This window comes from Aquarana catesbeiana, linkage group LG10 (assembly GCF_042186555.1).
Source record: "Aquarana catesbeiana isolate 2022-GZ linkage group LG10, ASM4218655v1, whole genome shotgun sequence".
NCBI lineage: Eukaryota > Metazoa > Chordata > Amphibia > Anura > Ranidae > Aquarana > Aquarana catesbeiana.
Window position 1 is genome coordinate 185,237,531 of NC_133333.1, and position 25,430 is coordinate 185,262,960.

At 41.8% G+C, this 25,430-nt stretch overlaps 1 protein-coding gene across 9 annotated transcripts in view; it reads left to right on the top strand.

Moving 5' to 3' along the window:
- Positions 1-25,430, top strand: part of AGRN (agrin) — a 658,449-nt gene that overhangs the window by 586,439 nt on the left and 46,580 nt on the right. For 7 of the 9 annotated variants that reach the window (XM_073603052.1, XM_073603056.1, XM_073603057.1 and 4 more), the window contains 10 exons: positions 2,969-3,083; positions 4,478-4,609; positions 5,986-6,399; positions 11,501-11,693; positions 12,479-12,694; positions 14,966-15,195; positions 15,687-15,821; positions 20,177-20,273; positions 21,553-21,717; positions 23,640-23,751. In XM_073603052.1, coding sequence (XP_073459153.1) covers positions 2,969-3,083; positions 4,478-4,609; positions 5,986-6,399; positions 11,501-11,693; positions 12,479-12,694; positions 14,966-15,195; positions 15,687-15,821; positions 20,177-20,273; positions 21,553-21,717; positions 23,640-23,751 — 1,809 coding nt within the window. The remainder of the gene's footprint in view (positions 1-2,968; positions 3,084-4,477; positions 4,610-5,985; positions 6,400-11,500; positions 11,694-12,478; positions 12,695-14,965; positions 15,196-15,686; positions 15,822-20,176; positions 20,274-21,552; positions 21,718-23,639; positions 23,752-25,430) is intronic. The other 2 variants (XM_073603053.1, XM_073603061.1) reach the window with 1 other exon arrangement.

The window sequence follows — 25,430 nt, forward strand, 5'->3', positions numbered from 1 at the left end:
AGAAGGGGATTCGAGTACTACACTATTTGGACGATATTCTAGTTCTTTCTCAGCACAGGCAGACCTTGGTGATACATGTACAGTTGGTCCTAGACACACTGATAAAGTTTGGTTGGCTAATCAACTACACCAAAAGTCAACTTACGCCCACACAGGAGATAATTTACCCAGGGGCATTCTTCAACACTCCAGGAAGAGCAGTTTCACTCCCGGCAGAAAAAATCCCTTCATTGATAGGGAAAGTGAAAAGGGCGCTAGCAAGCCATTCTATGGCAGCATCAGACTGTCTGAGCCTGCTAGGTTCCCTCTCTTCATGCATACCTATGGTGAAATGGGCCAGATGGCATCTACGGACTTTCCAGGTGGGCTTTTTATCACAGTAGACGAAAGATCGCCTAGAGCAGAGGATATTGATTACACCTACAATGAAATCCAGCCTTTGGTGGTGGACAAGACCATCCAACCTTCTGCTTCACTGTCCCCTTGGCCCCATCCCATGGACTGTTCTGATGACAGACGCAAGTCAGTTAGGATGGGGGGCACATTACCAAGACCAGTTGGTACAGGGCAGATGGCAATTCAATGCAACAGAGGTAGTATCAAACACCTTGGAGCTAAGGGCGGATTGGTTAGCAATCCTGTCTCTGGCCACCTTCCTCAGGGGAAAATCCATCCTTCTCCAGATGGACAACAAAGCGGCAGTAGCTTATGTTCAGAATCAAGGAGGAACGCACAGCAGGTCCCTTCTGAACGAAGTGACACCTATTCTGACATGGGCCGAGAGGAATTTAGTCAACCTAGGGGCCTCATATATCCCAGGGCCAGAGAACCAGTTAGCCGATCAGCTTTCAAGATCTTTCAGCCACAACAATGAGTGGTCTCTAAATCTGAGGGTCTTCTCCTGGATATGCCAACAATGGGACACTCCCCAAATAGACCTATTTGCCTCCCCGCTCAATGCGAAGACACCGCTTTTCTTTTCAAGGTTCCCATCTCCGAAATCAGCAGGGGTGGATGCCCTAACCCAGCCATGGAACTTTCAGATGGCATACGCATACCCACCAACTCCATTGATACTGAGGTTTCTCCAACGTCTAACCACAGAAGCGATCACAGTTTTGGCAGTGATCCCATACTGGCCCAAGAGACCGTGGTTCACGTTGCTAATCAAGATGACCTTGTGCAAACCGCTTCACCTTCCACGCATAGACAACCTTCTGTCTCAATGCAAGTTTTGTCACCCGCACCCGGAGATCCTAGACTTGAGGGTTTGGAAGTTGAGCGGAAAAGGTTGGGCGAGTTAGGATGTTCGCATAATGTCATTCAAACACTACTACAGGCCAGAAAAGCATCTATGAATTCCACATACTATAGAGTTTGGAGAAAGTTTACGGAATTGGCAGAAACTAACCATTTCGATCCTCTAAACCCCGGAATCCAGAACATACTCCTCTTTTTACAGAGTGGATTGGACTTAGGTTTGGGCCTGAATATGCTTAAGGTCCAGGTTTCAGCCCTTTCGGCTCTAACAGACACCCGGTGGGCGCTAGATCCTCTGGTGGAACGTTTCTTGAAAGCAGTTTTAAGATTGAGACCTCCTAGAAAGACGCTATACCCCAAATGGGATTTGACTATCGTGCTTAATATCCTTTCAAAACCTCCGTTTGCTCCCACAGAAGAATGCACCTTGGAGGATATTTCTCTGAAGGCAGTCTTTCTAGTCGCCATCACTTCGGGTCGCAGGGTATCAGAGATCCAAGCATTAGGGTCACAAGAACCCTACATTACCTTCTTCCCGGACAGTGTGATGTTGCAACCTATTCATCAGTTTATCCCTAAAGTACCTTCAGTCTTCCATCTGAATCAAGAGTGGGTTCTTCCAGCATTCGGGGAGGATCCAGCCTCCTCAAAACTGCATGAGTTGGATATAGCCAGATCCCTAAGTCACTACCTAAATTTGAAGCAGCAGTTCAGGAAAGATCAACGGCTATTTGTCATCCCCAAGGGTGCCAGGAAGGGAATGGCAGCATCTAAGACGACCTTGGCAAGCTGAATTGTAAGGTTAATCCAAAGAGCATATCGGGCTAGTGATCTCCCAGTTCCAGATGCGGTCAATGCGCACTCAACGCATGGAATAGTCTCCTCCTGGGCAACTTTGGCGCGGGTCTCCCCTGAGACAATTTGTCGAGCGGCCAGCTGGTCGTCCTTCAGCACGTTCATGTCCCACTATAGTGTGGACCCAGCAGCCTTTACTTCCCGAGAGTTTGAGGAAAGGACTTTGCAGTCATCTGTACTGTAGCTTTTTTGTTTAATTAAATTGCTTTATTGCAGTACCCTCCCTGTAAGCGAGTTATTTACCATGGGTATGCTGACATGGGAGACACCAGGAAAACGGAAAATTGAATACTTACCTTTCCGTAATTTTCCTTTCCTGGTGCCTGCCCATGGCAGCATACACCCTCCCTTCAATGATCCTTAGCGTTATGAGATCTAGTTACAAGAATACTGACTAAGGGGAGGAACTCTTTTTTATAGAGTTAAAATGGTCCTGTGGGTTGGTAGGGAGCAGAGCAACCAACCATGGGTATGCTGCCATGGGCAGGCACCAGGAAAGGAAAATTACGGAAAGGTAAGTATTCAATTTTCCATTGTCTTTTTTGACAATTTTTCATGTAGGTGTCCATCTAGGCAAAGTGGCACCATCATTCCAGCTCTGTAGTACCCAACACAGTTAAACTGAAGTAGACATTCTAGTAAATATATCTTGAAATTAGATATGAGAAGCCAGCATATAGTTTAACTTGTCAGTTCCCATGGAAAACTGGTTTATTGGTTTTGGATTGAGATGGGACTTTGAATATATTCAGTTATATTAATAGTTTCTTATTTTAAAACTATGACCTGCTTTTCATTTAGACTACACCTCTTTGTTCTCCTCTGATAATACTCCTGTCTGCTTGTCTTCCAGCTGGATAATCTTTTCCGAAATTCTGATGTGAAGAGGGACTTCAGAAGCATCCGTGTACGGGACTTGGGTCCTAGCAACTCCATCAGAGCCATAGTGGAAGTACATTTTGATCCAGGTTTGTTAATTCGGGCAGACATATGAAATGTGCAGTGAGAGTAATTATATTATGTCTGGTTTATTTATTTTACAACCACAGCATGACTACCACAGAAAAAAAAACTGATTAAAATATACTTTAAAGACACATAATGTAGAGGGAGATTTACTAGAACTAGTGCGCACAAAATCTGGTGCAGCTGTGCATAGTAACTAATCAGCTTCTAACTTCAGCTTATTCAATTAAGCTTTGACATCCGTCTAGCAGATTGGATTGCAGTTGGGTGTAAAGGGACAGGCGATCCGTTTACATCAGACCATCCATAGAGGAGAGCAGGATGTGTCTGTGTCTGCTCTGCGTTAGCAGACCGGACACGGACCAGCCATCCGCCTGCTCAGCAGAGATCACGGACAGATTCCCCGCTGAACAGGCGGACTCCAACGAAGCCTGCCTCATGTGTAAGGGGCCTTATTGACATGATGCAAAGAGTAGCAGTGTGTTGCAAAATAACAAACAAAAAACACCTTTTTTTCTTATTGGTTGCCAGAAAACTGAACACGCTGGAAAAGATGTGCTTCTATGCCTGGTGTGTTCTGGTTAGGCACTAGAAGGCACTGTATTGCCCAACACAGTTTCAACATTTATTTCATGTGTAATGTTTATAAAGCTGCTGCTTGTTTTTTCTTGATCCTGACCAAATTTAGCAGTCACATGTGAACACAAAAATCCGGAAAGCTGCACTCCCACACGATATAATCCAAATCTTTATTGAAAAATCATAAAAGTACAGGATGGGTACAGCGGGGGGTGAGAGAGAGAATGAGGTTGACGCATTTCACACGATAAACGGCCTACTCATCCTTGGGATTACCTACAGGCTAAATGCCGTCTCACCTGTGAGCAGTGGGATTTTCCTTCCTGACCAACTTTAGGTTGCCATTCTCCGGAATATATTTATATTTAAAATTATAATTGGCTTCAGTTTAGGAAAGTAATGGAAGTATTGTCTGAAACTTGTTCTTAACAATGACCCAATTATATTATTTCTTAACATTAAGGGAGAATGAAAGGAAGAATCTGACTGCTTTCTGTGGGTCAGCACAGATTGAGACAACTGTGCCCCTCTCATGTTTTCCTAAATTAAGCCATATTATATAATTTTTTGTAGATACAAGAATCAGCCTGTTCCACAAGAAGCTGTACATTAGGTTATCTAATACTGACTCCAACTAATGTTAGCTATACAGCATTGATGGTCCTCAGGGAACAGTTCCACCCCAAGTGCTGCATCACAGTATGCTTCAAGATTGTGTTGGCCAGCTGGTGCTCATACATTAGGAAATTGAAAGAACTCTTAAATGTGTAATGCCAGCAGGATACAATTGGGTTGTATTGTTTCTCTTCTGTTTTAGCTACCAGCCTGACTGCTATTGATGTGCAGAAAGCATTGCTGGCAAGACTCAAGAGCACCAAGAAGAAGGCAATAACAATAAAGAAGCCAATCCAGGACAACGTGAAGTTCTTGGACTTTGGTGAGATCCCTGGTACATCGTCCTGTTTCATTCTCAACTCTACAGCCTTGAGTCCCATTTGGGAAGTAAAATGCCGATCAATTTGGATTTTTCAGTTTCTTGATGCAGAAATTATATTTTGTCCCTTTGCCCATTACAGATGAGTAAATAAAAATACATTAATCTCACTAATGAGCTGCTAGCTGGTGCTCTCTAGAACATTTTTCAAAATAAATGTCAACATGTGATGTTTAGGGACAGATATAAAGGCAAACTGAGCTCAGGATATTGGTCGTGGTAGCAGATGTACAATGAAGTCAAGCTAACACAGTCATGCATGCTCATATTAACCCCTCTAATGGTGTGACCTTTTGCTGTAGTCACAGAGGAGCAGCCATGCCCATACCCAGAGATTGAATGGATGGGTCAGTGCATTGAAGCTCATCTGTTCAATGTTTCTCGCCTTCCACAACTACTGTTCCCATTAAATGATATGTTGGTAGTCCAGGGGTTACATCTCAGATTCAGGGGTATGACTTTTTTTAAAATGAAAATGAAGTTTATAGTTTTACCAAATAACCACACATAAATTGCATCTGAATACGTAAAAACACCAGGAATTATTTGTAAAATGTGTAAATAATTAGGAGAATTATGTTTATAAAATGTACAGTGGTCAAGGGGTAATTAAGAGAAACATATAGTAGGGGTGTCTGCTAAACACTATCTTTTATTAAAAAAAATCCATCTTTCAAATGAATAAGCGTATGCTATAGAACATTGTGCAGATTCTCCTATAATGTAACACTTTATAAACAGGTTCTGTAGTCTTGTGCATTAATGCGTACAACATAGCCAGCTGTATCTGAAAAGGATGTGTTGATAGCAAGCTCAGGTGGCAAATACTTAACTATGGAGACTATTGACATCTATGGCTGTGTGCATAATGCACAAGCATGCAAGCCATTTATGGAGACAGTTCGGCACCAGCTAGATCACTGACATGTTTTCATAAACTGAAATTTTAAAATCTCTAATGTTAAATGTTCTATTATTCCTACTCCTGATGAAATGAACCGCTAAAATCTTCCCTGCTAGGGATGCCTGAAGAGCAACATGCTCAGACCTCACCATGCAAGGGAACGCACAACAGCTGCAGGATCAGACTAGATTTTAAATGAGCCATACTGAGTTAGAGTAACTTCACTGTACTGAGACAATCATCATTACCACACAGCATGGGTAACTGTGCTTACTCACTTTATGGTGAAAACATTTTATTGATTTTTTTGCTGGGTGAGACTGAGCCATTCTGCATTACAGTGTTCTAAATGATTAGAGTAAATCTTCTTATGTTAAATATTGCCATTAAAACAACAGATTTTCTTAAACCCTATATTTCTGTTTAGACTGGGTACCTGTTATGGTTACAACCACCACAACAACTGCAGCAACAACTAGTACCATGGCAACAACCAGCACTGTTGCAGCCACTATGCCTGTACTTGCTACAACTAATATGGCCACTACCCCACCTCCCAAGAGGACAACCGCTGCCAAGACCACACCTGTGCCTCTTGTCCAGCACCCTGTTACCACAGTGAGGATGACTACAAAACGACCCGTGACTAGTACAAAAAGGCCAATGACCACTACCGCTACTTTACCAAGGAGGAAACCAGCTCGTGTACCCACACCTGCCAAGAAGCCTCCAAGACCCTGTGACTCACATCCGTGCATGCATGGTGGCACCTGTGAAGACGATGGCAAAGAGTTTACCTGCAGCTGTCCAGCTGGAAAAGGAGGAGTTGTCTGTGAGAAAGGTAAAGAAAAACTGCGTTCAAATTATTCTGAGGAACTGAACTTGTTTAATTGGTGACATTATATGATATATGATCACTTACATCAGGGGTTTCCAACCAGTGGCCCGCATAGCCCTCTGATGTGGCCCGCGACTTCCTGTTCTGGGATGGTAGGTTGGCAAGCCCAGATCGCAGGTTGCCAACCCGCCATCCCAGAGCATCAGTCAAAAGGCTGCAGAGCAGAGCCACATAACCCGTTGCTTCCTGTATAGTGCCAACTCCTGTCACAGACGGAGTGATACCAAATGCACACTGCTCGGGACAGCAACAGCCAGCAATACCTGAATGGAAGGCTGTTATTAAAGGTAAGTTTATTACTAAAATCACAGTGTGTGTATATATGGGCATATCTGTTCTGCAGTGGTTACTCGGCTGCTCTCAAACTGACCCGCAGACGCAGTGCAGTACAGTCTGGGTTACTTGCACTGAGCCATAGACTTCTGTTATTACTTACGGGTTTGGTGCACTTTCAGAAAGTGCACCACACCTGCAGGATATAAAAGAAGTATATGGCAAAGTGCAGCTAACCCACAGGAAAGCCACAGATGCACTGCACCTTCGGTGTGGGTAAACCACAGCGCATCAGTGTGAAAGTAGCCTTAGACCCCTTTTCACACAATCTGTCCGACCCAATCATTCATTCAACTCTATGGCGCATCACATGTAAACAGACTTGTGTCCAGTCCAATCCGCTAGAAAAAACAGAAGGGGATCCATCCACTTCTGTCTGGCCAGATTGGATCGGGGGGCTTACAGAGTAGAGTGGGCTGTGTCCCTGTCCGCTCTACATATGCAGAGTGGACACAGACCTGTCATCTGCCCGCTCCGCTCATTGTGGCCCGCTACTGGTTACCAAGTGGCTTAACCCTCGCTCTTCAAAAGGTTGGGCACCCCTGACGTACATAGTGTTACCTAGGTACATACATTATTTTGGGCTGAAACAATGTGGTTTATTTACTAAAGGCAAATAGACTGCACACGTTGGAAGTGCAGTTGTACTCTGCAACTGCATTTGCTCCAGAGCTTTCACCATCCAATAAAGTGCAAGCAAAAATGCTGTTTTTTTATTTTTTTTATTTTTCTAGCTTGTGATTGGGTGTTCTTTGCAAAGTGAAGCTTCACCTCATTTACTAAGCTCTGGCGCAAATGCCCTTGCAGAGTCCAAATGCAAATGCAAAGTTCAGTCTATTTTCCTTTTTTGGCCCTATGTATACTTTTGTTGCACTGTGTCAAGTGCAGCAGTGATGTCATCAGAGGCATACTGAGCTACGGCCATGATGGAGCCATTGATAAAGAGCCTCAAAAAGCTTTTTTTTTATGTTTGACAGAATCATTAGAAATATTTAATCCTGTCAAAAAATACCGCCTTAAAGTGGTTGTATACCCTTTTTTGTATTTTCACCTACAGGTAAGCCTATAATAAGGCTTACCTGTAGGTAAAATGAATAGCTCCTAAACCTGTACAGTTTAGGAGATATTCACTTTGCATGCAGCTGCTGACATCAGCGGCGCATGCGCTGTGAAGGCCCGGCTGCCAGAAAGAAGTCTCCCACACATATGCGCGGGAGTGAGGACATCGCGGCACCGGCCACTCACAGCACAGGAGCCGCAAATCCGGAAGACACGCCGAGGGGAAATGTCAGCTCCCTCAGCGTGGACCAGGATCAGCTGCCGACGCCTCGTTCTAAGGTAAGTATTTCATAATGAGATAGTATGCGGTGCATACTAGCTCTTAATGTCTTTTGCCTTACAGGTTTAAAAGAAAAAAAAATTCTGCGGGTATACAGCCGCTTTAAGGTAAAATAGCTTGAGGCTTTAAAACCACTTTAACAGCTTCAGATCCGGGCCATTGCCAAATGACGGCAACAGCGCGGATCTAAATTGCCGGGACGACGTCTATTGACGTCGTCCCGTGCATGAGCGGCCGGCGCGCTCGGTGATCAGCGAGTCTATGAGACTCGCCTGATCACAGATCAGAGTAAGGGGTTGGTCCCGACCCCTTACCACATGATCAGCTGTCAGCCAATGACAGCTGATCATGTGATGTAAACAGAGCCGGTAATCGGCTATTTTTCCTCCTCGCGCTAACAGCGCGAGGAGGAAAAAAAAAACCCGATCACCGGCGGCCGTGATCGGGACATCAGTCCCGATCACGGCGATCTTCTAACACAAGGCAATAGGCAGCAGTGCTGCCTGCCAGTGCTCACCAGCGTCACCCATCAGTGCCCACAGTGCCAACAATCAGCGCCACCCATCAGTGCCCACAGTGCTACCCATCAGTGCCCACAGTGCTACCCATCAGTGCCCACAGTGCTACCCATCAGTGCCCACAGTGCCACCCATCAGTGCCCACAGTGCCACCCATCAGTACCACCCATCAGTGCCACCCATCAGCACCCACATCAGTGCCACCCATCAGCACCCACATCAGTGCAACCTATCAGTGCCCATCAGTGTCACCTACCAGTGCCCATCAGTGCCACCCATCAGTGCCCCCCCATCCGTGGTACCTATCCGTGCCACCCATCCGTGCCACCCATTCGTGCCACCCATTCGTGCCACCCATCCGTGCCACCCATCCGTGCCACCCATCCGTGCCACCCATCCGTGCCACCCATCCGTGCCACCCATCTGTGCCACCCATCCGTGCCACCCATCCGTGGCCATCAGTGCCGCCTTATCTGTCCCCATCAGTGCCGCCTTATCTGTCCCCATCAGTGCCGCCTTAACTGTGCCTATCAGTGCCGCCTTAACTGTGCCCATCAGTGCCGCCTTATCTGTGCCTATCCGTGCCCATCAGTGCAGCCTATCAGTGCCCACCAGTGCTGCCTCATCAGCGCATATCAATGAAGGAGAAAAATTACCTGTTTGCAAAATTTTATAACAAACTATTAAACATGATTTTTTTTTTTCAAAAATGTCCATCTTTTTTTGTTTGTTTAGCAAAAAATAAAAATTCCAGATGTGATCAAATACCACCAAAAGAAAGCTCTATTTGTGGGAAAAAAATGATAAAAATTTCATTTGGATACAGTGTTGTATGACCGCGCAATTGTCATTCAAAGTGCGACAGTGCTGAAAGCTCAAAATTGGTCTGGGCAGGAGGGGGGTTGAAGTGCCCAGTAAGCAAGTGGTTAAATATCCTTTAAACCTAAAACCTGACTGGAATCTAATTTTTCCCTATTAATTAAAAAAATACCTTTCTGGTATCTCAAAATCAAGGTGCAAATTATTTCATAATTTATTTTATTCCAAAAAGATTTTTATTAGTATTGAAATTGGCATAAAGTAACAACATTAATGCTAAGAAAGACATCACCTATGTTGCACATTTTTCAGTCAAAGGAGCAGATAAGACCAGATCTGTACAATATAGCATACACAGATGGAATGCATTACATAGACAGCTGGCAAGTTATCAAATTGCTGAAGACAAATGAAACCAGAGACCTAATTACAGACTCCTCAGAAATAAGTGCAAAATAATATGTTATGTGCATTCTCAAATATAGGGATATTTGGAACTTAGTATTACCCATAGATATAACAGATCAGAAATAAGCACAACCCCAATTCCAAAAAAGTTGGGACTTTTTGTAAAATCTACATAAAACAGAATGCAATGATTTGCATATCTCCTAAACCCATATTTTATTCACAATAGAAAACATATTAAATGTTTAAACTGAGAAAATGTACTATTTTAAGAAAACAAAAGTAATTTTGAAATTCATGGCAACATCACATCTCAAAAAAGCTGGGACAGGGCCATGTTTACCACAGTGTAGCCCCCCCTTCTTTTAACAACTGTAAAAATCTGGGAACTGAGGAGACAAGTTGCTGGAGTTTTGGCAGAGGATTGTTGTCCCATTCTTCCCTGATATAGGATTCTAATTGCTCAACAGTCCTGGGTCTTCTTTGTGGTATTTTTAATTTCAAGATGCACCAAACATTTTTAATTGGTGAAAGGTATGGACTGCAGGCAGGCCAGTTCAGCACCCAGACTCTTCTACCACAAAGATGTGCTGTCATAGACTCCTTATGCAGTTTAGCATTGTCCTGCTGATATATGCAAGGCCTTTACTGAAAAAGACATCCTCTGGATAGGAGCATATGCTGCTCTAAAACCAGCATTGATGGTGCAAGCTGCCTGTTTCATATGCACTAATATACCCTCGTACCATCAAAGATGCAAGATTTTGAACTGAGCACTTATAACAAACCGGAAGGTCCCTCTCCTCTATAGTCCGGAGGACACAGCGCTCATGATTGCCAAAAAAGAATGTCAAATTTCCATTCATGTGACAGAACAGTTTTCCACTTTGCAACAGACTATTTTAAATGAGCTTTATCCCATTTCTGGATCATGTTCAGATACGGCTTCTTCTTTGCATGATAGAGCTTTAATTTTTGGGTGGCACGACAAGCTTTGTTCACAGACAGTGTTTTTGTAAGTATTCCTGAGCAAATCCATCACAGAATCTTGCCTGTTTTTAATGATGCTGATAAATGGTAAATAATGATATATTTAAAGTCTTTGCAATTTTATATTGAGAAACATTATTCTGAAATTGTTCGACAATTTTTAGAAGCAGCTTTTCACAGAATGGTAAACCTCTGCCCAGCTTTACTTCTGAGAAACTTGATTCTCTAAGATGCTCTTTTTTATACCCAGTCATGTTACTGACCTGTTGTCAATTAATCTAATTAGTTGCAAAAGGTTTCTTTTTTTTATTGTGCAATATGTCTCTATACTACTTTTTCCCTACTACAGTTTCAGTTTTGCATGCAGGGGATCCGGATTAGGAGGTATGAAATGATTTTTACATACCACCATTTTAGCGCTTCAGGTAGAAAACCCCTAAATAACTAGAACAGTTAGGAAAATATGCTTGTTAGAAGCACTCCATATAAGAAAACTAATGTGCATGATAACACTGAGGACATGAGATTCTGAATGAGGAAGACATAAGCAGTTAGCAGTTGACGGATATTCATCATAAGAACAATTGATCTGCACATGCTTTTTCTACCTGCTCACCTATGGCTGCTCTCATTGCAGACATAAAGTATTTTATTCCTGGATTTGGGAGTAAGTCTTACCTGGCATTCAAAATGATGAAGGCATATCACACAGTGCGCATTGCCATGGAATTCCGCTCCTCTGAGCAGAATGGTCTTCTGTTGTACAATGGCCAGATCCGAGGAAAGGATTTCATCTCATTGGCAGTAGTGAACGGCTTTGTGGAGCTTAGGTAGGTGGATTTACTGTGATATCACCAAGTAACTTTTATAATTTCTGTTATGTTGTATTGTCTTTGCTGACATTTTATACAGTGCTAAAAGGTTATGGTAATACATGGCCATTGTGTAATAGCAGGGAAAAAAAATCTGTTTTTTTAAAGGGAACCTGTGATGTTGAAAATGGGGAACTTTTTCTGTTTACTTTTTTGAATGGTGCATGTTGGGGACCTGCTCTACTTTTAGCTACTCAGCAATTACCTGACCTGTTGCGGCAGTGTGAACCAAGCCTTATGCCCCGTACACACGATTAGACTTTCCGACAACAAAACCGTGAATTTTTGTTCGAAGGATGTTGGCTCCAACTTGTCTTGCATACACACGGTCACACAAATGTTGGCCAAGAATTACGAACGTAGTGATGTACAAGACGTATGTAATATCTCTATTACGAACGCTGGTTATATCTCCGGCTCTTGCTTGATTCCGAGCATGCGTGAGCTTTGGTCCGACTGACTTGTGTACACACGATCAGAAAGTCCGACAACAAACATTTGTTGGCGGAAAATTGGAGAACCTGCTAGCCAACATTTGTTGGCGGAAAGTCCACCAACAAATGTTCGATGGAGCATACACACGGTCGGACTTTCCGCCAACAAGCTCACATCCAACATCTGTTGTCGGAAAATCTGATCGTGTGTACGGGGCATTAAATATATTTATGGGACAGCAAAATATTTTTGTTTTTGCGTGTTTACCATTCTTTATGTAAATTTACATGCTTTGTTATGCTTTACAGGTTTAACACTGGATCGGGCACTGGAATAATCACCAGTAAAGTGCCGGTGGAGCCTGGCCGGTGGCACCAGCTTGTAGTAATTCGGAATCGGCGCAGTGGTATGTTGTCTGTGGATGGAGAAACACATGTGAATGGAGAGAGTCCACCAGGTACCGACGGGCTGAACCTAGACACTGACCTGTTCATTGGAGGAGCTCCAGAAGACCAGATGTCTGTGTATGTATCAGAAGGAAGTGATCTGGGGGTCACACTGTATTTGAATCACGTTAAATATCAGTTAGTGACACAAAAATATTTGTAATTAGATAGCTGACTTTTATCATTTGTAATTTCTATGTTTTAATATATATTGCACAATAATTCCAGTGCATAAGCCGCAAGTATCAAAAGGTTAATAACATCAATTTAAGTGATAGAAACACAACGGCATTTTCTGTAAAAATGATGTCCTCATACCTTGAAAGGATATTCCTATATTCAGGTACTCATCCTCGGCATGTCTTAACAGGAAATAATGATAAACACAAATAGAAAATTCTTCTCTTCTCACCTATGAAAACTCTGCAGTCAGTTATCTTGTGGTGTGATGGTTCTGTCGTATTGGTCTGCCTCCTGGTTGCTTTCTCATTACAACTAAGTATTTATTACTAGTTTCTACAGGGCTGTCAGTCTAACACTGGGTGCATTTGGACAGGAGAGAACAGAGTGATGGCCTAATCACTGTGTTAAAATCCCTGCAATTGCCTTTTTTGGAGGATGGGTGTGTGTCCATGAACATGCTGTTTGGCGGGTGTGACAATGTAGACAAAAAAATAATTTTTCCTGCGCTCGTGAAGACGTTGGTATTGAGTGGTAGTACTTACAAAAGAAGAAAAATAGAAGAAAAGAGGTGGAAGGCGCGTGATCTAACGCTTGGATCAAGATAATACAATTTATTCATATACAAAATAGATAAATGAATATAAAAAAAGTTCCTACATATGCCTAAAAACTGGGTTACAAAATATATACATTAGAAATTAAAAGTTTAACAATTAAACATGCCCATGCAGGGGCAAGTACTCAAAGGTGGGTTGACACATTTCGAGGGGTTCCCTCTTCATCAGAGCCTTGAAAAAAGGAGAAAAGTCTGTACAATACGGTAGACCAACATAAAAGGAGTGGCTAGTTGGGAGGTGTGTCACACGGTAAGTTATCGGTTCTCCTTAGCTCTAGACCTGTCCACATCCCAGCGCTCTATGTGGTGTAGAGATGTATTTCTCTTTTTGTGTAGGTCTGTCAATTGTACCTGCATCCAAAATTGTGAGGGAGCTGCAGCCTGCCTCCTTTTATGTTGGTCTACCGTATTGTACAGACTTTTCTCCTTTTTTCAAGGCTCTGATGAAGAGGGAACCCCTCGAAACGCGTCAGCCCACTTTGAGCACTTGCCTCTGCATGGGCATGTTTAATTTTAAACTTTTAATTTCTAATGTGTATATTTTGTAACCCAGCTTTTATGAATACGTAGGAACTCTTTTTATATGCATTTATCTATTTTGTATATGAATAAATTGTATTATCTTGATCCAAGCGTTAGATCATGTGTTTGGCAGGTGTCCCTGAATCATAGAACAGTTAAATAGAATTACAAATCCTTTGATAAACGTTTCCCATGTATGTATATCAGCTGTGTATTTAGCTTCTGGCTTTCCGTTCAGATTTTTTCGATGAGTTGCTTCTGACAGCAAAAAAAGCCTATAATGTTGTGTTCTTTCAGTCAGGTAGACAGCATGCAGAATGACACGCCCCTTCAAGTTTAATTACCACGCCTGTGCAAATAAATCCTGGGGGTCATGGAGATGGTGTATGATAATATGGTGGTGAACAATAATGAGCCCCAGCCTGTCTTGATTTTAAAACCTTAGGCAGTCAAATGTCCTTAGGACAAATGAAGTTACAAAGTGTCAGGGTTGTTGATGTGACATTTGTGACGGTTGAAGTCATGCCTGTTGCTGTATATAACATGGGTCATGAAATCTTCAGCTTGCACTCTTCTATATCACCTGGCTGCTGCCTGCAAGAAAAATGTCTGGAGGCTAAGAGGTTATTACTGTTTCAGGATATGAATAACACAGACTTACAACCTGCAGAAAAGTTGGCACACGGGGAATGAGATGATGCACCCTGCTGCATGTCTATTTGGGGGAACAGATTTGAATTTCCAATATTGCTGTGCAATTTTCTTGGCTCTTTTGGAATTTGGATGAAATTCACAGCTTATGCCATAACCCTTTGTCTGCTGTCCAGTGCAGTAACACTTGGTCTGATCTTTGGAGCTTATGAAAGATTTATGGTCTGCTTGCTAATAGAAGCCAGTTAGCACTTCATTATAACTGTATTGCGAGTTAGGGGGAGAATACAGTTATAATTATTTCTAAATATTTTAAAACCCAGTTGCCTTTTAGTAGGTTGTAAGTTAGTAACTAAAAAATGTTTTTCTTTGATCAGGGTGACAGAAAGAACCTCTGTGACTATTGGCCTGAAGGGTTGTATTCGCCTGCTAGATGTGAACAATCAAGTGTACAACTTGCAGGAAGAAGGAGAAGATGTCTTATATGGCAGTGGTGTGGGAGAGTGTGGGAACAACCCATGCCAACCCAACCCTTGCCATAATGGTGCTGTGTGTCAAGTGAAGGAGGCCGAAATGTTCCATTGCCAGTGTCTCAATGGCTACACAGGTGAGTGTTCTGTCATTGGAGCATAGGGAAGTGCCATTGTCCATTAGTATATTAATGCTTGCAGCCTGTCTGTATGCTACTATGGACTCTTTCAAGAAGATCCTGATTCTTTCACAAGAACCCTACCAATAATAACCAGCTCAAGCCAAAACTTGGGATAGAACATGTGGAGGTTATTAAACCTTCTGCCATGTTTTTTATTGCACACACACAATCCAATGAGAGTACCAAACAAGCATCCAAAAGTCCAAGATAATTTAATAATAAAATTGATTCATAGCAGAAAAAAAAGCTAATGCATTCCAGAGACCAAACACACACCCTCTTTATGAGGACTACAAAACAAGTACAAATCCAAAAGGTCATAATCTAAAGGAAAAAGGTCAAACCTCAATAGACACCACACTATCCCTAATTAAATGCTTGTTACTCCGCTTTTTGCATAAGTGAATATCGCTTTATGCCTTACCTCTGGCTTCCTATATTTTCAGGACCTACCTGTGCAGATGAACGCAACCCTTGTGACCCTAACCCTTGTCATGTTTCTGCAACATGTTTGGTGCTACCCGAGGGTGGAGCCAAGTGTGAATGCCCAATGGGCAGAGAGGGAGAGTTTTGTGAAAAAGGTAAGTTAAGGTGGATTTAGTGCCATAATCATTTTACTTTAGATACATTTACCCAGTTAAGGACCAAAGATGTACCTGACATATTCTAGGGTCCTTACCCTCTGGGGACACATAAAGGGTGTATTTATCATGACCCGCTGTCCGTTTGAGAACCCAATCTGTATAGCAGAGCAGCTGTTTCAGGGCTGATTGCTTTTTCGGATTGATGCGGTGTCAGTGCTGGGTAATATGTCAACAAAAATAAATACACTGTAGTTAGCTGCAGCTCTTTTTATTGCATTCATTTTCTTATGTCTTTCATTCTTAACCAATGATAAACCTCTTGTTATCCTCAGCTATCCTTAAGTGCCAGTTCACATCTATGCGGCTTCAAGATCGTGCGACTTTGACAGCCAACATCCTGCGTGACTTCATTGCTGCTTGCTTGCGACTTCATTGCTGCTTGCTTGCAACTTCATTAACAGAAGTCAATGCAAGTCACGATGAAGTCTCCTAAAAGTAGTGCAGGAACCTTTTTCAAAGTCATTGCAACTTAATTAGAATGGTTCCATTGCCATTAATGGGGTGCAACTTGTCTTCGCATGACAAGTCGCGGCAGTGTGAACCGGCACTAACTCATTTCTTTCTCTACCCTCCTACGTATTTTTCACCACATTTTTATACAGCTGTATGAACATGTCTTTAGTGTTCTCATTCATTTTATGTAGTATAAGCATTACATACTTATTTACTAATTTATATATAACTTTGCCATATTTTTTACCAAAAACATTGAAGTAGCATAATTAATAAGACACTTTAATTGGAAAAATATATATAATATACACACACACATACAGTTTGTGTATATGTGTGCGTGTGTGTATATATATATATATATATATATATATTATACATATACAGTATCTCACAAAAGTTAGTACACCCCTCCCGTTTTTGTAAATATTTTATTATATCTTTTCATGTGACAACGCTGAAGAAATGACACTTTGCTACAATGTAAAGTAGTGAGTGTAGAGCTCGTATAACAGTGTAAATTTGCTGTCCCCTCAAAATAACTCAGGACACAGCCATTAATGTCTAAACCTCTAGCAACAAAAGTGAGTACACCCCTAAGTGAAAATGTCCAAATTGGGCCCAATTAGCCGTTTTCTCTCCCCAGTGTCATGTGACTCGTTAGTGTTACAAGGTCTCAGATGTGAATGGGGTGCAGGTGTGTTAAATTTGGTGTTATCGCTCTCACTCTCCCAAACTGGTCATTGGAAGTTCAACATGGCACCTCATGGCAAAGAACTCTCTGAGGATCTGAAAAAAAAGAATTGTTGCCCTACATAAAGATGGCCTAGGCTATAAGAATATTGCCAAGACCCTGAAACTGAGCTGCAGCATTGTGGTGTTCTGCCGAGAAAGTTCCGCTCCGCGGAAAAGGACTCCACTCTACTGCGCAAGCGCTGCGCCTGAGCAGTAGGATCCGGCGAAAATAGCCAAAGGTGAATAGCTGAAAATCAGCTGTACACGGCGCCTGTAAGAGGGCCCCTTGCGGGCTTGCTTCGCTCGCTACGCTTCGGGCACGGCCTCGCTTCGCTCGGCTCTTTTTGATTCCCCCTCTAGGTCCACTTGGATGGTGGGGAAGGAATCTGGACCTAGGGCGCAGGCGCCATGTACAGCTGATTGAAGAGTTTGAGCTTCGGCTATCTCCGGCGGCTGACAGTAGTTCGTACTGCGCTGTGCCTGCGCAGTACAGGGGGGTCCTTATCCGCCGAGGGAACTTTCTCGGCAAGACACCAGCCAAGACCATACAGCGGTTTAGCAGGACAGGTTCCACTCAGAACAGGCTTCGCCATGGTCGGCCAAAGAAGTTGAGTGCACATGCTCAGCATCATATCCAGAGGTTGTCTTTGAGAAATAGACATATGAGTGCTGCCAGCATTGCTGCAGAGGGTGAAGGGTGGGGGGTCAGCCTGTCAGTGCTCAGACCATACACTGCATGGCTGTTGTCTCAGAAGGAAGCATCTTCTAAAAATGATGCACAAGAAAGCCCGCAAACAGTTTGCTGAAGACAAGCAGACTAAGGACATGGATTACTGGAACCATGTCCTGTGGTCTGATGAGACCAAGATAAACTTATTTAGTTTAGATGGTGTCAAGCGTGTGTGGCGGCAACCAGGTAAGGAGTACAAAGACAAGTGAGTCTTGCCTACAGTCAAGCATGGTGGTGGGAGTGTCATGGTCTGGGGCTGCATGAGTGCTGCCGGCACTGGGGAGCTACAGTTCATTGAGGGAACCATGAATGCCAACATGTACTGTGACATAAAAATGATGCACAAGAAGCAGAGCATGATCCCCTCCCTTCAGATGCCTGGGCCGCAGGGCAGTATTCCAACATGATAACGACACCAAACACACCTCCAAGATGACCACTGCTTTGCTAAAGAAGCTGAGGGTAAAGGTGATGGACTGGTCTCCAGACCTAAACCCAATTGAGCATCTGTGGGGCATCCTCAAACGAAAGGTGGAGGAGCGCAAGGTCTCTAACATCGACCAGCTCCGTGATGTCATCTTGGAGGAGTGGAAGAGGACTCCAGTGGCAACCTGTGAAGCTCTGGTGAAAATAATGGTGGCCGCACAAAATATTGACACTTTGGGCCCAATTTGGACATTTTCACTTAGGGGTGTACTCACTTTTGTTGCCAGCAGTTTAGACATTAATGGCTGTGTGTTGAGTTATTTTGAGGGCACAGCAAATTTACACTGTTATACAAGCTGTACACTCACTACTTTACGTTGTAGAAAAGTGTCATTTCTTCAGTGTTGTCACATAAAAAGATAGAATGAAATATTTACAAAAATGTGAGGGATGTACTCACTGTTGGTAGATACTGTATGTATATATATATATATATATATATATATATATATACACACACACACACACACACAAAAAATTATATATTATTATTTAATACCACCAAAAGTTAGTCTTGTTTGTTGAAAAAAAAACAAACAAACAAGAATTTGCAGCATAAGAGAAGTTATTTCTAAATTAATAATCCCGTTGGCAAAGCATGGGAATGGCTCTGGAGCTTGACTGGTAAGTTTTGACCTAATGACATTACAGTGTTGGTAAAGGTAGAAGCTTTTTTTCCCTTCATTAATGTAAAAAACCTCTTCTGTGTGCAGCCCCCCCCCCCCCCCCCCAACTTGCCGCCCATTCTCAATCCAGCGCAGTGCTCACAATCAGGGGCTTTATCTGCTACCCCTCTCCTCACAGGGCAGACTGCAAGCAGTTGTCAATCAAATCCTATGATGAGGCAGTGGGGGGGGGGGGGGGGGGGGGAGTCCGAGCCGCACTATCTGCGATAACAGCAGGCAGCGCAGCTTGGGATTGATCCTGAATCGGCTTCCTATGGTGGCACAATAAGGAGAGGAGGAGCTGGCAGGAGACCTGAGAAGAAGAGGATCGGCACTGCTTTGTACAAAACCAATATGCAGAGCTGGTAAGTATAAGGCCTCATGTACACTGCTGCTGGTAAACAGACATTTAGGAGCAGTTGGGCATTTTTTTCAGCTGCCCCTGAACTCTCCTCTATGTTATCTTATCGGTCCATGTACACAGGGTCGTTTATAGTTGTTTCTAGGCAGTTGAGTTTAGAAGCATTTTTTGGAAAGCAAAAAAATGGGTTCAGGATGGATGTTCAGAGGCATTTGAAACGCCAAACGCCTGTAACCGCTTGTAAACGTGGTAACTCTTTCCGTATACAGGCGTTTTTAATTTTTGACTATTTAAAAAACGCGGCAAAACAAACGTTTTTTTAAACGTCGGTTATTATCTGTCAAGTTGAATCGTTCAGGAGAGGTTGTAAAACGTCCCGTGTACATTAAGCCTAAGGGTTTGGTATATAAAAAAAAATTTACAATCACTTTAAAGCGTTATTTACATTGGGTCTAATGTATCTAATTTAATGTGTAAAATGTACTAGCTTTCATTTTGCATCCCGCTTTGAGTTTTGGTTAGTTGCTGTGGATAAAATTTTCCCTTCAGCTTTCATTGACAAAATCCAAATATACAGTATATATTTTTTTTCTCACCCCCTTCACCTGAGCAAATGAGTATAACACGAATGGGAACATAATTAGCCTGGATTAGGGTGGCTGACAGGTGTGACACAGCATACCTCTTGCCAGCACAAACACTATACATATAAAACATTGTACACAATCGTCTTGTGATGCCTGGAATGCAGCCAACAGTCAGATACATGAAGTTTCATCATATGGAACACAGCGGGTTTTCTCAGAGGCTGACTGGCAGTTGTGAAAAGCGATAGTTTTGATTTCTCTTTTTCTCTTTACAGTGATTGACCCGGATTTTAATCTGCCTTTCTTGCCACGTTTTAATGGCTACTCTTATCTGGAACTGAAAGGTCTTCAGACATTTGCCACCGACATAACGTGAGTGATCTGAGAGGAAATGTTAATGTATTTAGACTTCTAATAAACACTGCAATACTGTATATGTAACAATGGAAGTGAATCTTTAGATGTGGCAGCATTCAATAATAAGAGTACAGCTAAAGGAGCTTCTAAATCCAATAACACAGATTCAGAAAATCTATGAAACGTAATTAAATGTTAATGAGCTTAGACAGTTTCATATATATTAATATATTTTAGATGTCTTCATTTTCAATAATACGTTACATATGACCATTAGGTGTGAATAGTGACTAAAAAACAAGCTTACAAACATAAGCTGCAAAAGGCCTTCCCTTGTGTATTGCACCCCTTGATGGTGTAGAAGTTTGGGAATCCTGAGGGCCTTTGAGTTGAGTCAGGAAGGGAGATCTTCATTTGAGGTGCTGTCACTCTGCTCCTTACGTATGTATAAGGGAAGATTAAAGTTCTCATTAGAAAAACACTGCTGATGTTTTTATTGAAAATGCTGGTTTTGCGGGCTGTCTCTCTACTTTTCTTAATGACTAGCCTAGAACAAGTTTGTGGATATGGAAAGTATGAGAAAATCTGCAATGCTTTATTTTGTCCCTGGTCAGTTATTTTGAGTGTAGAAACAGGATGGTCAGCATAACAGTCGGGAAACTAGTAAAATCAGTCACGGCAATCCCCATGTGTCAGGACTAGTTTTGGTAAAAGCCCAGCTTTTTGGTTTAGGGTGAATAAATGGACCTGTGTCAGGATGTTAATTTCCCGTGAAGGACATTTTCCTTTATTATCCTGGTGACCACAGGAAGTGAGGAATACTTTCTTGGCTGTAAAATCCTGACATGGCTTTCAGCCTTCTTCATTCTATTTAAAGAAGTCAGTTTATTGTTTTCTGTGTTCCCACTGGAGAGATTCTGCTCACTTCCTGTTTTACTGACCACAAAGGAGAGAGGCGAAATCTCCTACAGAGAAACGCACAACAATAAGAGGCCTGTGTGATTTTCACAGGTTCTAACTTTCTCCACTGTTCCCCTTTCCACCTAACATGATGATTTCAATACAGCTGAATTAGAGGGAGCTCTTCTGGGCTAATTCAATAAAGCAGCACAGAATGTATTGAAAATAGCTAAAGTGCACTAACCTTTCTGATCTCGGCTTACAGTAGTGTAGTCCTGTTAAAGAGTCATTGCTGTGGGTCCAGGAACACCCAATTGGGGGGAAGCCGATGACCATTCTGCTCGCTATGCTTAGTATATAACCTTGTAACAGTGTCTTCTATGTCATTCCTCAGTGATAAGCTGACTATGGAGGTGGTGTTCCTTACCAGCAGCCCCAATGGACTTCTCTTCTATAACGGGCAGAAAACGGATGGCAAAGGGGACTTTGTTTCTCTTGCCTTGCATGATGGACATCTGGAATACAGATATGATCTAGGGAAAGGGGCAGCTGTTATCAGGTATGTCATAGGTACTATTGTACAAACTTGTTTTATGAGTGTCTCTCCATCAAACACACCAAAATTGCTCAAGTTTACATATTTTTAAAGAATTCCGGGACTAGAATTGTATATGCAGGACATTCTGAGCAGTAACACCCTAACAACTGCCTTTGGGAAGGGAACAAAGGATCAGCCAAAACAACTGCCACATTCAATCACTAAAATTATTATAATCAAATACTCATTAGCACAAAACACCATAAGAATTCATAATAACTGGCGTACCAGATCTGAAAAGATTACTGTACCTAATAATCTTACATTATGTTCATCTAATAATTCTTGAATGTAACAGTTCAATCAGCACGAGAAGTCTGACTGACGTGGGAGGGATAATAGTGACAGTTTTTTTTTTCCTCCTGCAGTAGTTTCAAAAGAAGTGTGGTCATAAATATAATTTAATATGTAGACAACTCATAGATATTTTAACTTTGACAGACTAGACTTGGGTGGCTAAGATGGAATGGTCTGTTTGAGGGCTACAGTGGAAGAGACAGATCCTGAGTGTTTAGAGAAAACAGGAATCACAAAAAGAAAGAAAGTTATCACAAATTGCTTGCTATGTTTCAGTTACAGTGTTTGTAAACCTTAGACATGAAATGTGAACAAAGCACATATTTCTCGTGTTTACTTGCCACTCTCCAAAGCATGAAGTGTTATTTCTCACTGCTGTCTAGTTCCTCTATTATCAGCATGAGTAACTTCTGAAAAGTTTTCCTGACACCATGAGAAAAAAGGTGACAGGGGAGTTCAGCACACAACCTGTGATTGACAGCATTAGCTCAGTTGCTGTGTGCTGTGTGAAGGAGGCTGTGTCCCTTCCCTCCAATCCGCTTTCAGAGCTCATGTACAGTGTGCAACTGCAGCTCCCTGCCCCCTGCTTTGTGGGTCTGTGAAAAATCTTTTTCATATCTGAGTTTTACAAGGATGTAAAGGACAAATGACTGCAAATAAAACAGGTACAACTTATATGGAAGGATTTGTTTTATCTGTGTATCTCATGAGGATAGTCCCCTTACTGGATATATGTAAGGGTTTATAACCACTTTAAAAGCATTTGCAGACTTAATGATCAGCCCACTTGATGTTTCCTTGTCAAAAGAAGTTTATTGAGTATACAATGTTATAAAGATACATAAAGTAAGTTTACAAGGATCTATAAAGTAAGCTCATTGTTTTACAGTAGGGATTATATAGGTAAATATCATGAAATTTCAAATATTAAACATTGGGTTCACGTAAACCTAAATTAAAGATATATATCATTTCCTTAGTTACTTTTGTAGGTATTTAAATGATTTATACCTACTATACATATTGTTTACAAGTAGAGTGTATATAGGTCAAATAAATTCTGATAATGAGCTTTAATCGTAAGGTGGAGAAAAGGAAAGAGAAAGAAGAAAAAGGGTTGAAAGGTAGAGGTATGGTCCACAAGGTTGTCCCCCCACTTGATGTTTCAGTTGTATAATCAGGGCTGCATTTATACATCATGCTGCTTGGGGCACATGTATATATTTATGCCCTTTTGTGCAATCTCTGGACAAGGTTTTCTTTAATAAGACAATACAAAGATCAAAAAGTGACTAGTGACAGAGGACAGTTGGTGGTCCTGGCAAAGGCTGCTGTGCAAATATACAGATTTCTTCCCCAAACACTCAAGCAATATGTCTGCCCTGCCGTTCTATAGACTGGGAATCACTTTGATGAATGGCACGTATGGATTAGAGTTACATTAATTTTTTTTTTCTATTTACCGTTCTGAAAGATTTAGGTTTCCTTTTAAACTGTTTTTAAAATCCAATTTTTATCTCAGTATAGTAAAAGTATCTTTGCTTATGTACCATCTAGTATTCTAACTGGGCACTTGTCTATACCAGGAACAAGGAAAAGATTCCCCTTAACACATGGGTTAGTGTCACTTTGGAGCGTAATGGACGAAAGGGTCAGATGCGAATCAATAACAAGGAACAGGTTACAGGAGAGTCACCGGTAAGTCTGGGAACGATGAAACACTTTGTTATATGAATGTTTCTCTCTATATAATATGTGTACCTTCCTGATATTCACAGTTTTTTCATTGAGCTCCATTTGAGGGTATGACTCGGAGGACTGTCTGTGCTTCTTATAGTAACCAATGATTCCAAAAGAAAATAATATAAGATAGAGCCTGAGTGCGTTTTAATGGTAACAGGCCGTTCTTTTAGACTCCTTCATAACATGGTCAATTTAGGGATGCCAAAGTCTGACTTAATTTAAAGGAAATCTTTACTAAAAGAAATACAGGGGCTACCATTGCTGACCTCCTCAGAATTGCAAGTTCCCGGGCTTTAGTACTTTCCCAACCATTGACCCACAACAAAGACACAGATTTGTCTATACCTTTGATCTGCATATTTGTGTGCCATCAGTGCCTCAAACGCACCAGGTTACTAACATTTTTACAAGGTCAGCAACAAAGGTCTTAATATTAACCAGGTTTCCCTTAAGCCAGGTCCCATGATACTTCACATGCAGATCTGTTGTGCTTCATGGTAGACTGCACTGTGAGACTACAGTACAGCAGATAGAATAGATTACTGAGGCAACATAGTGACCAAGTGGTTGGCATTTCTGCCAAGTAGGGCTCAAGTCCTAGGTTAGCATCCTACCCAAGATACTAACTGCATGGAGTTGTTATGTTCTTCACATGTTGGCGTAGGTTTCTTTGAAAACCAATGAAGAGTTAACAGGCTTTCTCCAACACTGGGTGTATAGGGTGACCATAAAGGCTCTCTGGTGGGCAGGAGCTGATGTGGATGGATCCATATGCTCTGTCATCAGATGCATTGAGGACTACAACAAAACGACGCCCGTCTGCACACTGCCTCGGCATATAGTGAGCTCCTCTTAGTACAAAAAAAAAAAAAATAGCTACACCTTGGTCTCCTACCCATGGGAGAACCCCCATAACATGTTTCACCCAATAGGGGCTTAATCTAAGAGGCAAATGTAGCTGGAATAGCTCGAGTTATAAAGCATAAGCCATTAATAGCAAGTGTCCAAAAGGGTCAGTTATCCCTCATAGATCATTTGTGTTACAGCGCCACCTATTTAGGGGAGATTGAAAATGCAGCCTAATTCATTTTCTCTCATCAGGTCGACAGAACTATTTCCAAGTGGTTTCATTTACATATGATATACTATTCCTGGCTATTTGAGTTTCTCTTATTTTTATTTTTTACATTTTTTTACATGATTTTTTTAATTAATTGTATCTGATTGATTAAGAAAAATATTTTTTATGGGATATGATCTAGTTATGTATATAGCTGCTGTATTTTTTTTTTTTTTGGGGGGGGGGGGGTTGCTTTATGGTCATTTTGTCTTGTCTTATTTGGATTGGTTCGGTTTCTAATGCAGTTGGGACTGTGCTCACCCTATTAAATTCTGTGTTTATATTTATATTGGTTATACACTTACATTTGGTGATCTTTAAGTAATCTGGCTATGGACTAAGCCCTAAGGTGTGCTTATTTATGCTAGGATTTTTTTTATTAGCAATGTTTTGGTCGCCAGCAATTTGTAGATCATTTTTCTTTTAAGTTGGATTGTTTGTCATAAGCTCCATACACACTATTAGATCTTCTGCAGATTTTTGTCTTCAGATATACCAAAACCATGTAGTGCAA